The sequence below is a fragment of the Numenius arquata genome, chromosome 1, assembly GCF_964106895.1.
Source record: "Numenius arquata chromosome 1, bNumArq3.hap1.1, whole genome shotgun sequence".
NCBI lineage: Eukaryota > Metazoa > Chordata > Aves > Charadriiformes > Scolopacidae > Numenius > Numenius arquata.
This window is the reverse complement of record NC_133576.1, coordinates 134,625,641-134,647,918: the sequence shown is the minus strand read 5'-3', so window position 1 is coordinate 134,647,918 and position 22,278 is coordinate 134,625,641. Positions and strand designations below refer to the sequence as shown.

General features: G+C 39.3%; 1 protein-coding gene across 1 annotated transcript; it reads right to left on the bottom strand.

Moving 5' to 3' along the window:
• Positions 1-86: 86 nt before the first annotated feature.
• Positions 87-22,031, bottom strand: CCDC83 (coiled-coil domain containing 83). The gene is made up of 12 exons (XM_074154477.1): positions 21,922-22,031; positions 19,978-20,100; positions 18,360-18,477; positions 15,362-15,446; positions 13,234-13,402; positions 12,297-12,464; positions 9,385-9,476; positions 8,143-8,211; positions 5,402-5,523; positions 4,272-4,357; positions 2,616-2,800; positions 87-799 (listed from the first exon to the last, which is right to left on the bottom strand). The coding sequence occupies exons 3-12, from the start codon at positions 18,443-18,445 to the stop codon at positions 614-616; spliced, it is 1,248 nt and encodes a 415-aa protein (XP_074010578.1). The 5' UTR covers positions 18,446-18,477; positions 19,978-20,100; positions 21,922-22,031; the 3' UTR covers positions 87-613.
• Positions 22,032-22,278: the final 247 nt, after the last annotated feature.

The following is a 22,278-nucleotide window of genomic DNA, read 5'->3' as shown; positions in this document are numbered from 1 at the left end:
CATATTTGGCCAATTTAAAAAAAAAAAAAAAAAAAAATATATATTTAAGACTGATTATTTTTATGCTCTTTTTCTTATTTTTTTTTCAATTAATTTTTGGTTATTTCAATAAATTTAAGTAGGAATAAAATGGAGACAAATAAAATGCATTCAAAATGTTCAATTTCTACCAATCGTTGAATTATGCTTGGATAAATTAGATTCTGCTTTAGCAAGTTATTAAGTATTTTGTAACAGATCTATATTTTATGGCAGCCCGCATTTTCCCATTGCGTGTCTGACCAAGAGGGAATTCCACATTTGAGAGACTGCAAGTGGGAACCACAAAAACTAAATGTTAACTTGGATCCTTTATTAGTACAGGTGCTGCTCTGTGCACTGAGAAGCCCAAAAAGCGCACAAGCATTGTCACAATGGTAAGGAAAGCAACCTTTCAATTAGCCATCTGCGCACAGACATCCCTCTCATTAAACTTCTACATGTAAATCATGATCCAGGCACTCAAAAATAGTTTCCACAAAGCCCGGTGCCGCACACTTATTGAAGAACAGAACAAATATTTAATGAATTGAGAATGTTACATTTCTATGTTAACAGCACACTTTGCCTATTTTTAACCAACCTCTTCTTCAGATAAGGCCTTGATCATCTTAGCTGTGATGTGCTGGTCTGATTTACCACAAATGTCATCTTCTATGTGGCTCCTGCTTGGCATTTCTTTTGGATCTTTATGAATAGGCATGGCTTTTCCAACCACACACATCAGCTTTGTCTCCAGAGGACCCAGTTTTAAGTATTCCTTAAGAAGAAAGAATATTATTCTTCTGCAATTACATAAAAAAGCAGTCGTTCTTCAAAAAAAACCCAGCAACTTTGCTTTTAAAAGCGACTGTAAAGATGCTGCCCTGGGGTTGCTATGTTTGGTAATGTCAGCGTTAACGGGCCTGGTTTACAAGCCAGCTCATCTCAGGAGGCTGCAGCCCTGCTCCCCTCTGCTTTCCCTGTGTGTTTTCACCAATAACACTTTCTCCGCAAACCAAATCCTGCTCCCAAATTCAGTTCTGTGAGAAGAATTAAACTAATCCAACAGCTCACTACTGCCAAGAAAGAGAGGTCCAAGTCCAGCCATGTGCTTCCACCTCGTCTGTGCTGGCTCTGGTCTTCTCCAAACCTCTGAGTTCATCTGGTTGTCTAACCCAACAGCAAACTAATTCAGGAGGAGAAAAAAAAGCGAGCTTTTCTGCAGGGATAGTGAGTGAATCAGCTACAGAAAAGGCCACACGCAGGTGCGTTACGGGTTCCCTAAGGGCAGGAGCAGGACCATACAGCCAGGGGCAGGAGAGGGAAGAAGGAACCTACAGTGCAGGCTCTTGAATCACCTCTATTTAATAATTGCTTTCAAAATAGCTGTCAATGCAATGTCACTGTTTGCAATTACACCTTCGTTGCTATAAAGTATGAGAATCTCAGCAGCACCTACGCCCCTCTGCAGTGCTAGCAGCAGGAAGAAAGAAGCAAAGCTCATATTCCTCTCCCAAGACAACAACTGCAAGGAAACAAATGCCTGGACAGGTCTTTTTTTTTTGTTAAATGCTCAGGTTTTCAATGTAATGACTCGTCGGAGCCTCTCCTTAATTTAGTCTCTCCTGAAGGCAACAGGATGATTTTGCTGAACACAAGTTGCAGGGTATTAATCAAGCTAATGCCAAATTTCTAGAAAAAGAGTTGTTGTTTGTGGGCTTGTTGTTTTTTTTTAAATTCATTATTGAGTATGTTTGCATAGAATATTCAAGAGTAAAGAAACATGGAGAAGCGTCTTTACATGGCAAACCCTGCAGTCTGCACCATATCTTTAATTTGCAGTAGAAATCGAAGATGTAGAGTAATGTATTTTCTGAGAGTAATTAGTTTATTTAGAAATACATTCAAGTTTTTGTAACTCGAGTGTAGTATGGAAAGCACCTAGGAAACCCCTTTTTGCAACTGAGGATCGAGGATCTCCTGAAGCAGGTGCCACCACTTCTTTCAAAAACCACAGAAAATCTGCTTATTTACATATAAGCTGTATCTTTCTGTTTTCTAAACCCCTGTATTTTGCACCGAGGAACACCTTCATCTTGGCTTGCTGCTGAAGGAATAATTTACTTGTTGATCCCTTAATGCTACTATGCAGCACCCATTCTAAAGGACCTGCATCCAAGCACCCAAGACTGTGCAGTACCACAGAAAACTGTCACTAGGTGACATTCAGAATTCTTTCTAGGGGGAATTTCATCCTCAAACCCACATATGCTGATTCCTAGGATGCTGTTCAATGTATGTCGTGCTACCAGAAATGCCCTAAGGCACCCAAAACATCAACATGAGGCTGGCCTGTATGACACAGAACCTGTACCCTTTTGGCCCAGCCTCTGAAGGACAAGGAGTGTCGTAACCATCTCAAATAGCACCAGACGCCTACGATTAAGCATCTGAATTGTACACTATTAAGGTAAAAGACATTGGAGGTTCTTCTGCTGTAATACCACTGGGAATAGAACGTCCCTGGCAGTAGCTCATGCCCCATACTGAAAGATGTTTGTGTCAGTGAAAGACCCGATTACTTTAACTCATACCTGGAAATCTTTTTCATCTTCATACAACAAGCCATCAACAGTTGGGGTAAGTGACTTTTCCCACAGCTCCTCATCACTGTCTTGAGGCTTCTCATGCTCTGTTTCAGATTGAGTCTTTGGAAAGGCTTTTCTTTTCTGACAGGGGACTGTGGCACTTCTGACGCTTTCATCTCCATCTGTCTTTGCTTTTTAAAGAGAAGAACAATGATATGTATGTAATTGTTAAGCTTTATGAAGATCAGAATTAGTACTTGGTATGAGCATTGCCTGCAATTACCAGTGTGATGTAAAGAACAGCTTGGTAAGATTTTTAACTGTCAATCCAAGCCATATGGTAATTTTGCTCACTGATTTTATTTCTGTTCACAATTTCTGATCAAGATCAGGGGCTGAAATTGATGGAAAGTTAGTAGTGGTGGCTCTGTGGGATGAGGCAGGGGGAAAAAAATGAGCTTTTATCAGTTCAACTTAAATCCTATATAGTCCTGAACAGTTAAAAAAATAGAAAAGGCAGCAAAAACAAGTATAAACTTTTTCTATATCCACGTAGGTATCTCTATATGTACATATATGCAAATTACTGAAACACAGCTAGTCTACTTATAACTCCCCTGAAGAGCTCACGTTTGCATTTGACTAATTCTCAGGGTGACAGAAAATTCTGGACGTGGACTACCAAGTTATACGTTTGCCTGGGACTGTGACTTGGGAACAAAACCTGCTCTTCCCAGTAACTATCATAAAGGTCTAGCAAAGGCAATAGAGCTGAGCTGTTCAAAGTAAACACAGGTCTAATTCCGAAGTCTTGGTCAACGTATTTGTTGGCGCCTGATGGTTCCAGCAAGGCCCATCTATGGCTGGAACTGATCAGAACTTCAACAGACTTGTTCACGTATCCATAACTGTATAGCTTCAATTTTTGCAATTTACCTCTTTGATTTAATTTTGTTCTTTTCCCCCCTTCTGGTCTTCTACTCACACAAAGATGTAAAATAAAACATGCGATTCTAAGGAATCCATAGAAACCATCCTGCATATATAAGTACATTCACATAGCCCCTCTTGCCTAATGGTATATCCTTTTCCTGGGCACACCTACCAGAGTAGATGGAGATTCAGCCCAAAATTCAGTACTGCTTACCAAGATTTTCAGTTCAGGCTGAACTCCGTGTAGCTTCATCTGGTCTTTCTAGAGATTTATTTAGAATTTAACTCCGGTGTATCTCTAGGAGCAGAATGACTGTAAAGCGCACCTATACTTCAAGTGAAAGGCAATGTAGAGTTTAAGAGTTGTCCTCTCAGTGACAAGATAACAATGAAGTCTTTTTGATACAGATGAGTAAACAACTGATTAAGTATGTGAAACATATCTTCATAAATGATGGCCGATCCTATGAACCACATTCCAGGCCAGCTTTATATGAGTAATTACATCCAATATTCTAAACACCAATTTAATTTTTAACACTGTACTACAGGTAGATTGTGATTTTGTCTTCTTAACGGAAACTACAGTCTAGCATTGCTGTGGTGGCTGCAATTAAGTGGGAAATTAAGTGTTCACCATGTAAAACAGGCAGTTTGGTAAAAAACTCAAGAAATGAAAAGTTTGTAAATGTTTCATAACTTATCAGCTCTTATAAGCATGTGTATTACCTGCATACCCTCTATACTCTACTTCTTGCATTTCATCCTTACGACATTCATCTTTCAAGCCAGCTGCCTGGGTAAGAAACAAATGCCTACAAAATTAAAAAAATAAAGTTAAATTCATATTAGGGGTCTGAATTTTCTCTCTGAATTGTCCCGTGCAATCTCTTGGAGTGTGTGGGGGTGGATACCCTTTCTGAAAGCCATTTGCTGCTTAACCACAAATGCAGAATAGCGCAATGGTTTAAAAATGCAATGGAGGCAGCCAGGTAGCTTAGTGGCTAATATGTTGCTCTTTTTTTTATTTTTAGTGCCTAAGTTCAACTATGTCCATGAGACTAAAAGAAAACAAATGTTATAGTCTCCAGTCAGTCCAAGATTCAAACCACAGCTGGCAGTTCTCACTTAAAAGCAGTCCAAAGTTTGAAGAGGAGAGAAGAATGGTCACTTCTTAAGACTTGGAAGGTTTTTATGCAACATGGCTGAAATCACTGATCTGGGACTGGAAAATGAAGATGGATCATTCCCATTGTTACATTGTGCTTTTGATACCATTAGTGTTGACATTTTGCAGCTAAATTTCTCTTTCTCTAGGGAGCAAGTTAAATAATTTCAATATAAAAGAGACTCAATACAAAGATACGTCTACAGACAGACCTATCCCAAGGCCTCCTCCTTACTCAGTACCAGGTCGTCTGTTTCACTTGAGATTGCAAAACCCCATATATTTGCATATTAATCTTCACATCCTTAAACACGTATCCAACAGTAAAGACAAAAATCTGTTAGTCAGCACTTGATCTGAGAAGCTGGGTCTGAGGCAATTACAACAGAAAGAAACTATTTCCAAGCCCCAATGGTATCCCCACTAAAAAAAAGCGAGTGTTACTAGTTCATAATAGATTGTTAAAGAACCATTTTCTTCCCTGAATTTTCGTATTTAAGAGGCTACAATGTCACTGTCATCCTTCAGACACACAAGTTCCACACATACTCAGTCAAATCCTGCCCCTCCTCAAGTAGGAATCTACCTTGGCTTTCTTGTGGTAAAGCCCAAATAGCTTTAGAGGCAGAAGGAGGAATTACCTTTTAAGAACAAATTAATCACTTTTGAGTCTGCAAAGGCATCATTTTACCTGGGTACTCTCAGATTCTGAAGTCTGCTGTCAATCAGTTTTGTCACTAAACTGATATTTTCTTCTTCCAGGAGCTGTATAGAAGCTTTCAAATCACTTACTTCCTTTTGGTAGACCTTAACCTTTTGACAATTTAAAAAAAAAAAAAAAAGAGGATCATGTCAGAAAGATTATACCCATTTTGGAAAGCTTTCATAGTAACTGCCTTAATAACACATACCTAAGAAGAATGCAGCTGTATCAGCAAGACTGTGCATTTGGTGGAGAAACATAGTAGTGACACATTTTCAGGTGAAGAGAAAGGCCTCCCTGCTTTTTCCACACCTTTTTTAGAACCCTTTACTGGCACAACTCTGTCAATCACAGCCAGACCTTTGGGCTATGCAACCCTGAGAGCAGAACCTTTTCATGTAGCCATACAGGTTTGGGAGACAGAAGCTCTGGATTTTTCTTTTTTGCTTTCACATCAGAGCTTTGAGAGAGAAAACCCTTCTTTGTAGAGTTCTTCAGGCTCTTGCTCAGCAAGTGTTGCCCTGGAGATATTCAAAAGACGAGTTGACATGGTGCTCAGGAATATGGTTTAGTGTTGGTGGTGGTTTTTGTTTGTTTGTTTTAAGGTTGGACTAGATGATCTTAAAGGTCCCTTCCAACCTAGGCGATTCTGTGATTCTGTGTGATTCTAATTCCTGCCTACACACAAAACCTTCTTCCCCAGAATTAGCGAAGCTTTCAGTCCAAGTTAGCCACGATGTTGGCTAAACACCAGGTTCTACTTTCTTTTGGATTGATAATCACCCCATATTGCCATGAAGTTACGTCAACCAAAGGATACCAGTTATCCAGTTCCCACAGAATCACAGAACAATATGCGATATGGGGTTGGAAGGGACCTCTGGAGATCACCTAGTCCAACCCCCATGCCAGAGCAGGTCCACCTAGAGCAGGTTGCACAGGAACGTGTCCAGGCGGGTTTTGAATGTCTCCAGAGACAGAGACTCCACAACCTCTCCACAATTCCTCTTACTTTTCCTGAAGTACAAGCAAGTTCTTACCCCTTCACTGGGAAGTGGAATGTACGATGGGAAGAAATCTTAGCCATATGCACGTTTTAAAATAATACCTAGTGATCTGAATACATCTGTTCTCACCAAAGGCCAATTAACCCAGCTATAATCATCCAACTTTGCAGTTAAAAACTAGTTCCCATTTCTCCCAGGGATTAAAAAAGGTGAAAATGACAGGCCATTAACCCGTAACAGTGACGCACTAACCATGGAAAAATGTGACCGAAGTCTCCAAATCTGTTCAAATTTGGAGGTAACTAGTTTAGGGCTGTTTTGGTTTCAGTTCAGTGGCCAAACTGAAAAAAATGATAAATTTTGAACTGGGACAAAACTGAAATGTTTGGTTTATCTCCCCAGAAGAAAACACTGGAAGAGTCTGTCAGCTACATATAAACATTAGCCTGAAAGAAAATATTTCATCTGTATAAGAAAAGCACAGAAAATGAATGGGTGAATTCAGACAACTGGAGAAATTAGTGATAATAGTTTTGTTTTCCACAATAATTCAAAGCACTAATTCATAACATAGAGAGGAAAGAAACCCACATCCCTCAACTCTCAGGAGAGGGCCTGTCAGGACATAAGGGTACGTTGACACTGCCTAATACGTGTAAGATTTGTAAGTGTTCAGTGAGACAGGGAGATGGGAAGGGAATTCATACTCATTCATTGGTAGGATATGTAGATTCAAGGTCCTGTTTGTTTATACATATTAAAACATTAATTCTCTCCTGTTGACCCCTACCTCATTGCCTCAGAATTTGTGGTTTGGACACCTTCCCTGGAAAGTTAAAAATGCAGGCTCACAGCTAATTAAGGGGAAGAAGGAAAGCCGTATCCCTGCGTACTGGCAAGTATCTTAAACTAGTAGGTAAAGGAGAAAACTCTGCCAGGTTTGTTGATGTGATACTGAAAAATAAGTTCATTTTTTAATTTCCCAAAAAGTTTTGCTCAGTTCTAAACTGTGAGGTTGTAAAGGTGGGGAAAGGTATTTCCTCCCTCCAATCTCTTGCTTAGGTTGGATTGCAACAAAGAATCTGTGTTGATTGGAACAAGCACAATCAGACTTTCATCATGAAAAAATCAGTTTTCTAAATTTGGCTCACAAAAAACTATCTAATATATAGCTCTAAATTGCAATTAACGGACAGTACAAGAGCTACCAAGTAATCAATTACAACTATATATGATTTTGATTTTCCTCTCTTCAGTGTACTAATCTTTCTTTATTATTTCCCATTTAAAGCTGTCTCAAACCCTTTCTCCAAAAACGTTTCCAACATCCATATACATTTTCTTTCAATACAGCAGCACTAGAACTTTAATGCAATTCAAAACTACACTCTTCAGTTACTTACATGGTTGAGCCTTTACACTATTTAGTTTCCCAATCTCCACAGATGTAAATATTTAATTGTATGGAATGTTGTGGTCCTTCCTATGACTGCTTGGGCAGGAAAATGGGTCCTTCATTGGTGAAAGAGGCTGTTCACCTTTTACCTTTATTCACCATATACACTGTTTGCTGCTCAGGATTACAGATTAATTACAGGACAATTGCCCTCCTTTTTCTAGGAAAGTCTTCAGAGGCCCATCACCGGAAACAGTTCTGACTGTGGGGCACTGCATTTCAAACCCGAACCACCATGATAATCTGTACGCAAGTGATCCTCTTACCTCTTCTTTTAGCCATTCATTCTCTTTGATTTCTCTGCGACTGGTTTTGTCCAAGTATCTTACAGCTTTCTGAGAAAACACAATTTCAGATCATCTCATCTGAAAGCAGGAATTTGACAGTGCTGCACACTTTAAAGAAGAACCTTCTGCTGTTTAGCAGGAAATAATTAAGAAAAATCCACACAACAGACTGTAGCAGCCCCTGAAGGATTACAAGGGGATTTAGTCCACAAGGCCAGCTGTTTCTACTCTATCATCCTGCCCAGTGTGGTTTATATGTCAAGCAATTCCCCAATATTTTATAACTTCCCATATTAAAATAGGACATTTTCTTTTTGCCTAACAAGTTCTGCTATGTTCCCACTACTGCTCAAATCTTCCTGTTTTCAGGAAAGTAAACCTTTAGCTATTAAAAAACCCAAGCAAAATCACAAATGAGGCAGTACTCATCAAATACTGACAAGTGGCTTAAACATGTAGTGGTCCATGCTAATGAGCCAAGACTATAATTTAATTATTGATGTCAGTAAGAGGAAAAGGAACAACTGGGAGGGAAGATGCCCCTGTAGATCACCATAAATGCAGTCCTTTGGATTATGTTCTCATGTGATTGAAAATTCCAGCATTGAAGTCAGGGAATTTAAATACCTAATGGGCCCAACCAGAGTTTTGTACCGAAGCACGCTTTGCATTTTGTGAGCGTAAAAAGTCATCGCCATAAACACTTTCTAAATCATGTTTGCAAATCAGAGCTGGCAGAGATGTGAGAAGAATCTGTATATCAATAAGGCTAAATTTTACTGTAGACTGCACTTTTTTTGGCATGTTTAAAATGTTGTACTTTACAAGTACAAAACAACTTTTTTTTTTTTCAAATTGATGTATATTCCCATGCAGACAATCTCTTAGTGTGTTCTTGTTTTTTGAAGTCTACGCAAACATCAAAATCAAGGTCTCAGCAAGTTACGTGCTCTTGAATAAGACAAGTGCCCCAGTTTCCCACACTTTGTTCGTAAAATGTCCTCGCATCTATTCATTGTTAGTCTGATGTAAAAAAAAAGTACATGCGTGTATAACAATAACCATTGCCATGTTTAGTAAGAAGATGCAGTTTATTTTACTCTCAATTTATCAGAAACGTTCCAAGTCTTAAATCAAATTAAAATAATTATTAATGCAGAGTACATGAATCCTAATTATGATGCCGTTAGCACTCTTAAAAAAGGCAGAAGAAATTAATACCTCTGGGGCTTGTTCCTTGCATAACTTCATATGCCTCTCGACCAGTCTGTCCTTTTCTTCTTTTATTGCTTTCAAAGCATTTCTATAATATTCTTCAAAACAAAAAAGAAAATCAGAAATCATTATCTGACATCCATTTCTCCTGACAACAAACAGATGATTGGCATGTTGTTCCTAAACTGCAACTTATCAGCCAGCATCACATGCATAGATGCTCCACAGAAAAGGATTCAGACATCCTTGTCCATAGAAATTGTGTTCCTAAACCCAAAAGACAGTAGTATTAACTACAAAATTAGAAATCTGAAGTGGCTTACACATTTCTGTTGGCAACTACAACGGCTAAAAAACTGAGCAATTCTCTGCTAAAATATTGGCATCTTAACACTAAATATTGTCTCTCTCAATAGCAGAGCTCCTGGAGTCATGCAAGAGATTTGCTTAGAAAATTTATTTTTTAGGTATAGAAGCATATTGGATCATCTTATGCACATGGCATTTTTTAGACAGTTATTATACAGAGCCTAATAAATTTTCTGACTTATCTAAGCCTTCCAGGGGGTTCTAATTTGACAACAGGATGAAATGGAAAATGTGACAATTACCTCAATGATTTGCTTTCATCATTTTTGTGGTCATTGTTTAGAAAGTATATCTTCGCCTAACTCAATTTGTTTGGCTTCAGGTTCTAGTCACTTGCTATTCAATTATTCTATCCTTCCCTTCAACTGGTTTTGTGTTATTCTAAATAGCCCACCTGCTGCCTGGTATTTTCTCCTTTTGAAGGAATGAATGAGATATTGTAGTAATTTTCTTTTAAGGAAAGCACTTCATATTTGTTCCAGAGGCCTGAAATTCAGCCTAGCTCTGCACTTGTGCTGCAGACAGCCTATTGCTGATCTGGTTGTAAACAAGTATCTGGTCGTGGACCCACTGTGGAGTCAAAGGCAGTCAGATATGAAAGGTACATTAATTGTGCATTAGTTCTTAATTTAACACTGTGCAAGCTGGCCTGCCTTAGTCAATCCACCATCTATAGACTGGGCAGAATGAAATGGAAGTACTTACATGCTATAATTAATTCATCTTTTCATTCTTTCAGACAGCTAAACAACCTGAGTTGTACTGGGAGAATGAAAAAAAGGAGAAACTGTTCAAGACATACTTACTGTTTCTAAGGAGGCTATTTTCCCTAACTCTCTCACTGCAACACTGTTTTCCTCAGACCTCATGTTAGTTTATGGCTCTCTTTTGCTTCCTCTCCCCTCCAGCAATTTTGTTTAAAATGTCATTTCAGACCAGTGACCTGTGTGGACATCAAGCCCTTTAGTGGTACCTACAGAGACAGAAACCTCTTCAACTACATTTATTCCCTAAGCCTGATACATATTTGAGGAGTGGTCAAGCCCTGTTTGCTGCCACATCACTCCAGAAGCTTTGTTAGATTTGGCTGGTTGGGGGTTTTTTTTGTGGTTTTTTAGTTTTGTAGGCTAGAAGACTGTACTTCCCAGCTACATTATAAGTTCGATTTTGGGAAGTTAAGTAAAATAGTATGCTAACATCCAGTACTGGCAGCACCATTTTGCAGTATATTAATTAGGCAACTGTACCTCTGTATAGTATATGTATATATATGTACCTCTGTAATAGTCTTTCTATAAATACACTTCCGTTCAACCACAAATTTTTGGCTCTGTACCCTGTGACATGCAGGAGGTCAGACTGAATGTTCCCACTGGCTCATTCTGGCATTCTATATAAAAGCCCATTCTCTTTTTCATTTCATATTTCAGCAGCTGTATAGCAAAGTTCTAAATTGATTAAGAACATGGAAAAAGCATAATGAAAAATATCAACCGCTCCTGAATAAAGGGACAGATATCTGACCAGCAATCTGGCAATGTAGAAAACACAGTGCAGATCTTAATTGTGATAAAATATGTTTCAAGAGACAAAAAGATAGCTAGCTGGCTCTTATCCACAGTAGTTGATGCCTGGTAATGGTTGGCACAGAATATACAGAGACCCTTAGAGCAGTGTCACTGCCTGTTACTACCAGCTGCTTGGCTGTGGACATGCATACTGAGAGGGACATAAAGGAAGAAAACCAGGACATCCTTCTCCCATTAGAAGCATGGGTTATGTAACAGTAAAATATTTAAATGATTTTAAAATAATGCAGTAGTAAAGAAATCGTTGTAAAGCACTCGGCATCAGAATACATAAGCTCTCAAATTAATTCCACTGTTGTGTCAGTATTGAAATGGTTCCCAGTATTTGTATATATGTCTGTACTGGCAGTTTCGAAGGGTCTCATACAAGACTATGCAATGAGGAGGCAAAGTTCAGACCACTGGCTAAACAGCTCCCTCTAGTTCTTCATTTAAACCAGGCTGCTCAAATTCAAAAGACTCTGTTCCAAGAATGAGCTCATACTACTTTCCTGTCAAAGGAGTTTTCAACATGTGAAGTGCTTGTAGCATGACGAGAAGCAACAAGAGCATTGTCAACATTCTTGAGTGTGACCGCTAAGGGAGTCCTGTATGTAGGCGACCTAAATACATGTAGACTTATAAAGATTTTTTAGAAAACTGCTGTCCTTCATAATAATATTTTTTAAAAATGGGTTGCCTGTATTTTACAAGAAAATAGTCAGAAGACAAGCATATAACTTTCTTTAAGTGTTCATAATTTCTGTAACTTTCTCAACTTCTTTAATAAAGGGACTTTCACAGAAAGAGTGAGTTCTTCCATTTTATAGGATTATGCAGCCTAGTTTAGGTGCACTGTCTTGGAAAAGCTGATATAAATTACTATAACTTGAAATCAAACTAAATTTATAATTTCATTAATTCCCAGAAGTAATACATAAAGACCTTGTAACACTTGCATTACACTAGCTGTAAACTGACCTGCAGTCCTGTGATGGTCATCTTTTACTTGCTTGATGTCTTTTTCCAGATTCATAATCTTTTCGGCATCTATTTTACTTCCTACATTTTTGTATTCCAACCAATAATCCCTCTCAGCCTGCTTTACCAAAAATCTTTGGTCAGCTTCTTCAATCTGGGAGTGCAGATCTATTAAAGTAAGAACATCAAAAGACAAAGTCCTTACCAATATCTTGAACTGATAGTTCATAATTCTTATGACTTCATCAAATTATTTAATAAAGGTTCTTTCATTGGGATTGGAGAAAGAAGGGCGATTCTTCCACTCTACCATACATCATACCATGATGACCTCACATAGTGCCAAGGGCCACCGCCACTGCTGAAAACAGCTTGATCTTATTCACAGAATCACAGAATCTTCATGGTTGGAAGGGACCTCTGAGATCATCGAGAGACAACATTTCTCACTGAAATGTTGGAACCAAAGATACATTTGTCTCCCATGGAGAATCTCAAGAATGGCAGCCAAGACTTTCAACAATCAAAACTGGTCATTTTTGCTGCTATCAATAATTATTATTTTTTTTTTAATCTTCCCGTGGAGCCAGTGTACGGGGCTTTCATAAAGTTCAGCTTAATGGAAAATACAAAGCCTCTGTACTTGCACAGTAATATACATCACTTGAAAGGAACAAAACAGAGTCTAATTTATGAAGTCAGTGCCTAGAAAAGACCCACTTCCATTGAATTTTAACTCAACTTAATTAACAGATTTACTTATAAGCCTTCTGCAATCTCGTACTAAGCTTAGGGAGCTTAATTTTGGGGAAAAAAAGCTTTATGCTTTTTATGGAACAAAGGAAGTTTAATTTCTATTTAAAATGCAAAAAAAAAAAAAAGTACTCAATCCCAACTGTGTAAACTGCAAACCACACTTCCATGAATCACAACATACCTTTCAGAAGTTGTTCTTCATCCTTAACGTACTGCCATACTTCTTTCAGTGACTCTTCCACATCATCCCTAGTTACAACCTCCTTTTCATCTCGTTTTTCCTCCTGTTCTTCTATTTGTCTTAAAGTACGCCTGAGGCGTGCCTGCTGCTCTTTCTTCATAAGGTCATTCTGCGAAAGAACAACAGAAGAAAAAGCACGTATTAAAATGTTTTCAAATTAGTTTTCGAAGTTACAAACTTAGGTAATGAAGAAAAGTAAAAGGATGCACTGCAAAAACACTCGGCTAAACAGCTATTCTTCATATTTGAAAGGGATGGAGCGGAAGAGAGAATTTGCAAGTCTCAGAACTTTCTCAGTAACTCCAAGACCATTACAAGAAAATGAGAGACAAACGACTGCTGTACTTGGTGCAGCACATGAACAGTCCTCTGTTGCCTGGGAATTTCCTTGTTGGTCGATTTAATAACAATATTTATTTGTAGGAGTTATTTACTTCGCTTCAACATTCCTCATGACAATTTACCACCTTCACGTAGAAATATCAGACAATCAGGTCATTTCCATGGAACCATAGTAGAGAGTCTTGTCAGAGTTGGAATTAGTTACACCTACTGATTCCACAACCGTGATTATATCCCCTTGCCCTGACCCTCTCAAGTGACACTCAAATTATTTGAAATTACTGATCATGTACGTTTGCTCCCAAAGGACACCATAAAGGAACAAATAACCATACCAGCCAAACTAACAGTAACTATGCAGTCCAGACTCTCAAACATTCCCCACTTCTAAAAGGATTATGTCTAAACCACTCAGAAATATTAAGCAGGAAACAAAGAAGGGAGCCCAAAGAACTGTCAAAACATGGTTAAATCGAACAAATAGCACTTAAAGCATGCCCTGAAGTACCTTGCACAGTCTAAAATATGAAGGAGTCCTTGTGAGATATGAACTAGCAGCAAATTGGGGGAATAACCATAAGAGACTTCAGATGTCTGCAGAGAGAAGAGCCAAATGCCACTTCCACTGATAGTTAAGGCCACAAATCAATCACAATCCAGGCTTCAAGACCAAAAGGAACACCAACGAAAGCTAAACAGATGGATACTTACAAAAGCAGGGCAATTATCGGGCATGGGAAGGACAGAGAGACATTGTTTCCATGTTTCACTGCTATCGGAAGAGCAGACTGCAACTTGTTTAATTCAGTTTAAGGATTTTTGAGCATTTTGGATTAATTTCATTAGGTAACTGTTTATATACCCACTTTCAGAGTTCACTGCTCTCAGTCATCAGATGCCATATTACGGTTCTTTATATATGGTTCTTTATATACAGTTCTTTAAAGTGTCACTCAGGTGTGATCAGTAGCTACATAACCTTGTTTCTTTTATCACTCAACACAACTCTTAATCCTCAAGAAAGCGACTCTTCATCAACCAGTGCTAAAAATTGCACCTAGACAATCATGTGATGCTCTTTCTGCTTGATTCTTGTAACTAAGTTTCTAAGAATAACTAAAATCTCATAGATGCCTCTGCAATTCCGTTACCTCAGCAGTGAATCAAAGAAAGTCAGCAAACCTCAATACTCGGTTGGATCTGCCAATACTACTGACAAAACTGAAGTTAATACTGTTTTCTGTGCGCTGAAAGCGTATTCTTGAATTCCTTAAGGAGTATTTGCAGGATTGTTTAAAAAGACACATCTGAATGTACCGCAGTAAAGTTACCTCCTGAAAGGTGGGCTCGCTGTCCTATGTTTGCTGCAGAGTAAGATGAAATACTTCGGTAGTTACTGAGGATCTCATGTGCCTTGAAAAACACTTTCAGTGAAGTCACTTTTACTCACTGCTGTGTCCAATTCTGCAATATTCTACTCCTGCAGCTCCTTTTTTGCATGGTTATATTCAGACATTTATGCTTTATGTCACACTTAATTCATATAACACTTTAACTTTCAAGCACAAAAAGTGACTCACTAACTCTAGTTTCATTGACTGTAAGACATTCACTGTAAACACTAATTATAGTAAATGTAGTATTAGGATTAAAAGAATAAAATTGAATCTGCGAGTTAAAATATCACATATAAAATGTGTTGGGAGAAGGACGCATGGTCACTTACTCTCTTGTGATATTCTTTGTTCTTTTTTTCCACTTGTTTCAGACCAAGCAAAACCCGATCAATTACTGCTTCTTTTGTCTCAATTCTGTGGAGAAAGAGTAAAGAAAGGGAAGTTCTTATAATAATAGAAGAGAGAGGAATGTTATTTAACATTAGATGTATGTTATTTAACATTAGATGTATGTTATTTAACATCTAGATTAGATGTAAATACTATTGAAACATTTATTTTTGTATCATATTCCTTGACTCATTTGGGTAGATACCATTGTCTTAGTACACATAAAGAAATTTCCTATATACATCTGGACCTTCATGTTAGTTTGTATCTCGTGCTCCTGCTGAGAAACAGACTCCCTGATTATACTGTTGCTTTTTAACCAGTAGAGAGGATTAAGTTGATTTATTCTTTCTGGATGTGGTTTAGCTGATCTACTGCACAGGTCTTTTTTAGAACAAGATTATTTGTGCTCCAAAAATATTTATTACTCACCACTCACTGCAGAGGAAGCCTAGGCAACTCTCTCAGACATAGGGCAGAGGAATCCCAAATTGGAGAATTAAATGGAATTCACTTGTTCTGAAAATTTGGTTTGATGAGCTTCATAAACTGCATTTGTACACTGAGAACTTGTTAGCTTTTAAGAAGCACTAAGGGAAAAGGGACTGCAGCCTGAGTAGTTTCCTTTAAGTATGTTTAGACATTTTTGTCAAAAAAACTAGCTCACCACTTTCAGAATTTTCATAGACTACTCATCATCCTCTTCGCCACAGCTGTAAAATAGGCATTTTTTTCTGGTGTTCTCTCTTCTAGAATGTGAAACGCCGGGTTGCAAATGGTGTCTATTTGCAAAATTCTCTGTAATCTTTCTCTCTCTTCCTGGAATTCATTCACCATACAGCACAATAGAGGCAAGTACTACAATTATCACAGTATCTTTTACTGTTTCAACAGCTATTGTTCCTTGGGTTTTTTGTTTTGGTGTTTTTTTGCCCATCCCTATTGTATTGTGGTTTTAAAAGAAAGAACATTTTTTCTGGGTTAAGTTTAGATCACTCAGTCATGCAAATTGCAGGTTACTAGACTTGCATTCTCTGGTGTCAGTGTGCTCCAACGTATTCCTCAGATTTTCCATAAAGTTCAAGGATATTAGTCAGAGAGTCTAGAACAGAGATACAGTGGTACGGGTGGTGATGGCTACAGCAAAAATATTTCAATTATTAGACAGAGGTGACAGCTTGGCCACATACTGTGCACTCCAAAATTACCTGCCATTTTAAACTATTTTGGTATTTTGAATACTGATGCTGATCTTCATTTCTGCTACTTTAAGATTTTCCATGAAGTGGTCATCCATATCCATCTCTTTGTTGATGTCAAAAATTTATGAATAGAATTTGCTGTTTTGTCTGCTACGTATTGGAAATTTCCCATTTAGATTATTTTTCTACGGTATTTGTCAGATTCAAAGAGCTACAAAACAGCTAAATTGATGATTCCTTCAATACTATTTTTCTCAACTCTGTATAATAGGTTTCATCTAGATGATTCTATCATCTAGAAAAAACACTCCCCTCCAGTACCATGACAGTTTTGTTGTCATCTACAGGATGTTACTCGGGCGAGTCATTCATGGGGTTGTTGTTACCAACGAACCAACCCAGAAAAAGAAAACTGTTCTGAAATGCAAAAAAACCTTACTATGAACAGCAACCGTTTTTCAAAGTACAGAAGAAAAAGCAGGAATGGAAGTTAAATAAATACTACACGTTTGATAAATCCTGAAGAGGAATGTGAAAGATATGCGCTTGTTTTGTTCAATGATGTGGTACAGAGAAGTTACAGATTACAGAGGCGAAAAGACAGAGGGAAAGAGAGAGCAAGAGGGAGCAAAAATACTTTTCTTTCCTTTTTCCCCTACTGTTGCTGGAGAAACTAAATATCTTCTGTCAGTACAGCACACATTTCAGTGGAAGACTTCAGACAAATGAGTTGTTCGCTTGGATATTTGAGTATCGATAACAGTAACTCTAACAGAAAGTAGTGTGGTTTTTTTTTTTTCTCAGCCTAGTAATACAGTTTTCTTGTTTCTTAGCAAAATAGATGGGTTGATTTGTTGACTTTTTGGATGGTATTTATTTGTGATATGATTCGGCTAAATCTGGTCTTTTTCCCTATGGAAACTTGTGCTCTGTAAAATAAAATAGAAAATCCCACATAAGCCCTGTAAACATCCTATAGATGTCACTAGAACTATACGTGGCACTCTTTGGTTTGCTTACCCTGCTTTTCATTTCTGCATCAAGGCATCTTGCTCCCTAAATGCTAGAAATTGTTGAATATTGGATGCTGTTGAGGTTTTTCCCTTTCGAATTCCATCTCTTTGATAAAAGTCACAGAGCTTAATTTTAATCCTTTCAATCATCTACTCAAGGGACTAGAGATCAAGTAAATTGGACTATTTTGTAACTACTTCTGACATTCCCCTCTTAGCTCTTATTTTTGTCTGCTTGGTTTTAAGAGACCTTTAAGTTATCCCTCCATTATTTTCAAAATAAAACACTTTCCTTTGTGCTCCACTCTCAGCTGCACCAAAGTAAGTCTTGAAGTTCTGGCTAGTGACTACATACATCTGTGAACACCAAGGAATCCTAAAACACAGCCAAATGGGATCTTGGAACTTCATATTGTGCTGATTAAAAATTTGCCACTAACAGACAAAAATATGGGTTTTTTTTCTGTTTTTAATAAAACTTTTTTCCCCAAGTTATAACTTAATAGCACAAAATTATTTCTGACCCACTTCCATGCTTTCTTATAGGTGTAGTTTAAAAAGTGTGTATTTCTGAAATAGCCTTGAAAACCTAAAACAAGAACACAAAAGAACAGTACACAACTGCCACAGTCAATCAGCTCAGCCTCTGAGTTGGATAACTTGTCATCTGCTTTACCAATTCACATATTCTATGATTGAAAAGTTAAATATACTAAACCTACTGAAATTCTAGTAAGGGTTCTGGGAAAGTTGATTCAGGTTCAGTAAGTTGCTCTTCTGGTTTCTCTTCTTTCTTCTTCTCTTCCATGCTTTTTGTTATACTTGAGCTAGAAGTTAGACCTGAAGGGAGGAAAGGGCAAGCAGAAAAGAAAAAAAAACCTGAGAAATGAATGGCGAGGGACTCTTTGTCAGGAAATGTAGTGACAGGACAAAGGGTAATGGTTTTAAATTGGAAGAGGGGAGATTTAGATTAGATATTAGGAGGAAATTCCTGTGAGGGTGGTGAAGCACTGGAACAGGTTGCCCAGGGAAGTTGTGGATGCCCCATCCCTGGAAGTGTTCAAGGCCAGGCTGGATGGGGCTTTGAGCAACCAGCTCTAGTGGGAGGTGTCCCTGCCCATGGCAGGGGGGTTGGAACTTCATGATCTTTAAGGTCCCTTCCAACTCTAACCATCCTATGATTCTATGATTCTATGAATGACTTACAAAATCTCATATGTTCACCAGACTTTGTCACTCGTGACAAGTTCTTAACAGTTCTGAAATAAACAAAACAATGTGCTTTGTTGACAACAATAATCCTGCCCAGGGTAGCACTCAGGCCCATGATTTTGGGACAACCTGAAGTGTTGTCCTGAGTAAAGATACGTTCGTGAACAGTGGCCTCTATCACTAGTTATTTATTGCATCCCTTGTTGTGGGCTGTGTTTTACATTCTTGCAAATGAAACAAGCAGTTGTTCCTTTTCCAGTCCTTTGTCTCTGTTTATCAGGCTTGTTTTATCGAGTCCACTTGTTAATATGCATCCCTATCCCTCTCCTTCTGTTCTTCTAGTGCTATGAATATTTGCCTTTCACTGCAACTCTGATATCAGTTTTCATTGTCAGAGCTGGAACAAAACCACTCTCTGAAGGGATATGCATGTCAGCAGTATTCCCTGGGTGTGTTGTCACAACTACCAACCTCAGAATTCAACGGACAATGAATAGTTTTGTAATGGCACTGGCAGCATATATTATAGAAAATAAAAAAGTCACAAGAAAAGGGCACTTACGAAGATTCCTCACTTTCAGCGGTCACGTAATCAAATGCCAAAACCAGATTAGTTCATGTAACATAGGAGGTTTTATTACTGAATGAGTAGAAACATTGTTCATAACTTGTTTTCACAATAAATTGCTTTTCTGAATTCTCACAATTATCACTCTAATAGCTATAATCGGTACCAACCTGTTCTGTGACTAAATACAGCAGGCTGGACACTTTTCCTGTTAAAACGAGCACAAGGAAACAGAAAAAAAAACAGTGGAAAGCTACATAGCAGGCCTGCCAAATCTATGTAAAATCAAGGGAATGAAGTTAAACCTATCGACAGATGCACTCTAATCCATATGCTGGTGCATGCCCTCTCTCTGCACTCACCATACCCCGAAGCAAGACAATGACAGCTTTCTATATACAAAATAACTTTCTACCCTAAATGAGTAGTTGATGCCTGCTGATGAAACAGCTGAGGGTGCTGAGGGCAGGCAGTGTGCTGTATACTGCAGAAAGGCATGAAAAAGGAATGCTCACTGTAGGGCAGCTCTACAAGGTAAGTGAAAGAAAGGGTAAACGTACCTTGGAGTCTATGTCCCCTTGCAGCTCCTTACACCTTGGAACATCTTTTTCATAATGTTTTATCCAGAAGAATTTTACTCCCACTCTGCTGGAAACCTGCTTGTGCAGATTTTGTCTGTTCTGCTGCTGAAGAAAAGTTCACACTCATAAGGTCAATCATCTAGAGCTGTCAATCACTGTCTTTGCACCACCTGATTATTTATGTTGCAGAAAAAGCTAATTTCATTCACAGAAATCTGCAAAATTCGGACTCCTACCAGCAATGTCTTGAACTTCTGAAGTGTCCCAGATCCAAGTTTTAAGGGTTGCTACGCATTAGTTAAATATTTTTTCTGTGGAACTTCACAGTTCATGCCTGTGGCACAGTATCACCACATGACTTCAGTAACCCTTACTGACATTTACCATCCAAGAAAATACCCCTTTGTACCTAAGCACCCACTTGAGTCTGAAGCCATATTAAGTCCTTAATATTCACAAACAACCTTTGCAGATACCAATTCCAGTTAAGCTTCAGTTTACCGAATACAATATTTTTCATCAAACTTTTAAAAGTCCAAACCACATGACTGTTCTAAGATTAAGATTTTAAAAAAAAGACCAAGTGAATTAAGAAAAAATCTCACTGAGAGGAAGTCAGGTACTTAGCTCCCCTAGACCCCTTTGACATTTCCAGCCCAAATGAACAAGTGCAGGATACATTTTTTAGGTATACAAAAGAATCTGTCATCCTTCTTCAGTGCAGAATGAACTGTGGTGGCATTGATTCCACTTTCATTTGAGCATTTATTTTACTGATTTTCTTCAGAAATGGAAGATCATTGCAGAGATCCCTAACTTTTTTTTTTTTTTAATGATCTCTGTCCCTTGCACTAAATGGAAAATCAAATCCCCTGGTTAAAACCGGATACAGACTGAAACACTCTGAGCAGCAGAACTTTGAAAAGGTTTTGGGGTTTTTTTTGCGAACTACAGCCCCAGGTGAGCTCCAGTGATATATTTATGAAATCCTTCCTGTGCAGAGAGCAACAAGAAAGCCTCCAAGGTATACAACAAGGTAAAAAAATATACTATAACAGATTTGCTGGATTTTGCAAACCATAGAAGATATGCTCACGTGAGAGAGACGGAAACATATTTAGGGGGACTGAGAATTGACTGCATATTTTAAACCAACAGGAAAACATTTACAGAGGGCAAGATTGATTTCTTCTCCCAAACAAATAAATCACAAGGCATAACTCTTGACGGACCCCCATTATCCCTAACAGAACTTTCTCAATCAATAAATATACTGCCACTATATCCTTAGAAGAAGCAAGCAGATCCCATACACTGTGACCCAAGTACTGTGACTTTCCAGACACTCATCGCAGGGCCTGCCTCTATGGCAGCTCACCATTCACGTGAGCTCAGTCACTACCATCACTGCCATCCACACCAGCATTTGCACCCACAATATTACCCCTGTATCTCAAACACTGCATTACCAGTAGCCTCTGCTCCTTCAGACCCCATCAGTAATTACCTTAGCACTCTGCAGCCTCACCATAACCCCTTCCCGATCTCCAAGGCAGGCTAACAATTCCCCCCGCCCTCCTGCCTAACCCTTCCCACATATCCCTTGCACGTATTCCCTGCTACCCCCTTCATCACCAGGCATCTCAGTGGACGAAGCTGGGCCACTCCTCACAGAGTGTCCACAGCCACCAGACCCCACTGGTACTGTCACTCTGTGCCTAAGCCCCCATCCGTACTGCCCCCCACCACCTCTGAGCACCAAAAAGTTCCCTATACAGCCAAGCTTTGAGGTATCTCCCCTCACTCTGCCACCATCCACACCCAAGTCCCCCTCATGGCCCTTGCCACCTGTGCCCCCAAGGCCTAAACGGTCACCACAACGCCCCGGCACCCAGTCACCACCCGGGTTCTTGCTGCACCCACGCACTGTTCCTGCTCCGGACAGCCTCCCCGGCCCTTCCGCAGGCCCCACAGCTCCCGACCCCGGCTGCGGCCGGCGGTCAGTCAGGGCCTACCGCCCGCCGCACCGCGCCGAAGGCCGCCGGTCGCCAAGGCAACGGGAGCCACCGCCCCTCGGCGCGTTCCGCGGGGCGGCGGCGCCCCCTGGCGGCGGCGGGCGGGACCTACCGCCGGGGGAAAAGCCCGCGAAAAACGCCCCGCACCCTGGGCTGCATCCCCAGTAGCGTGGCCAGCGGGGCGGGGGGGAGGGATTCTGCCCCTCCGCTCCGGGAGACCCCCCTGCAGTTCTGCGTCCAGCTCTGGGGCCCTCAGCACAGGAGA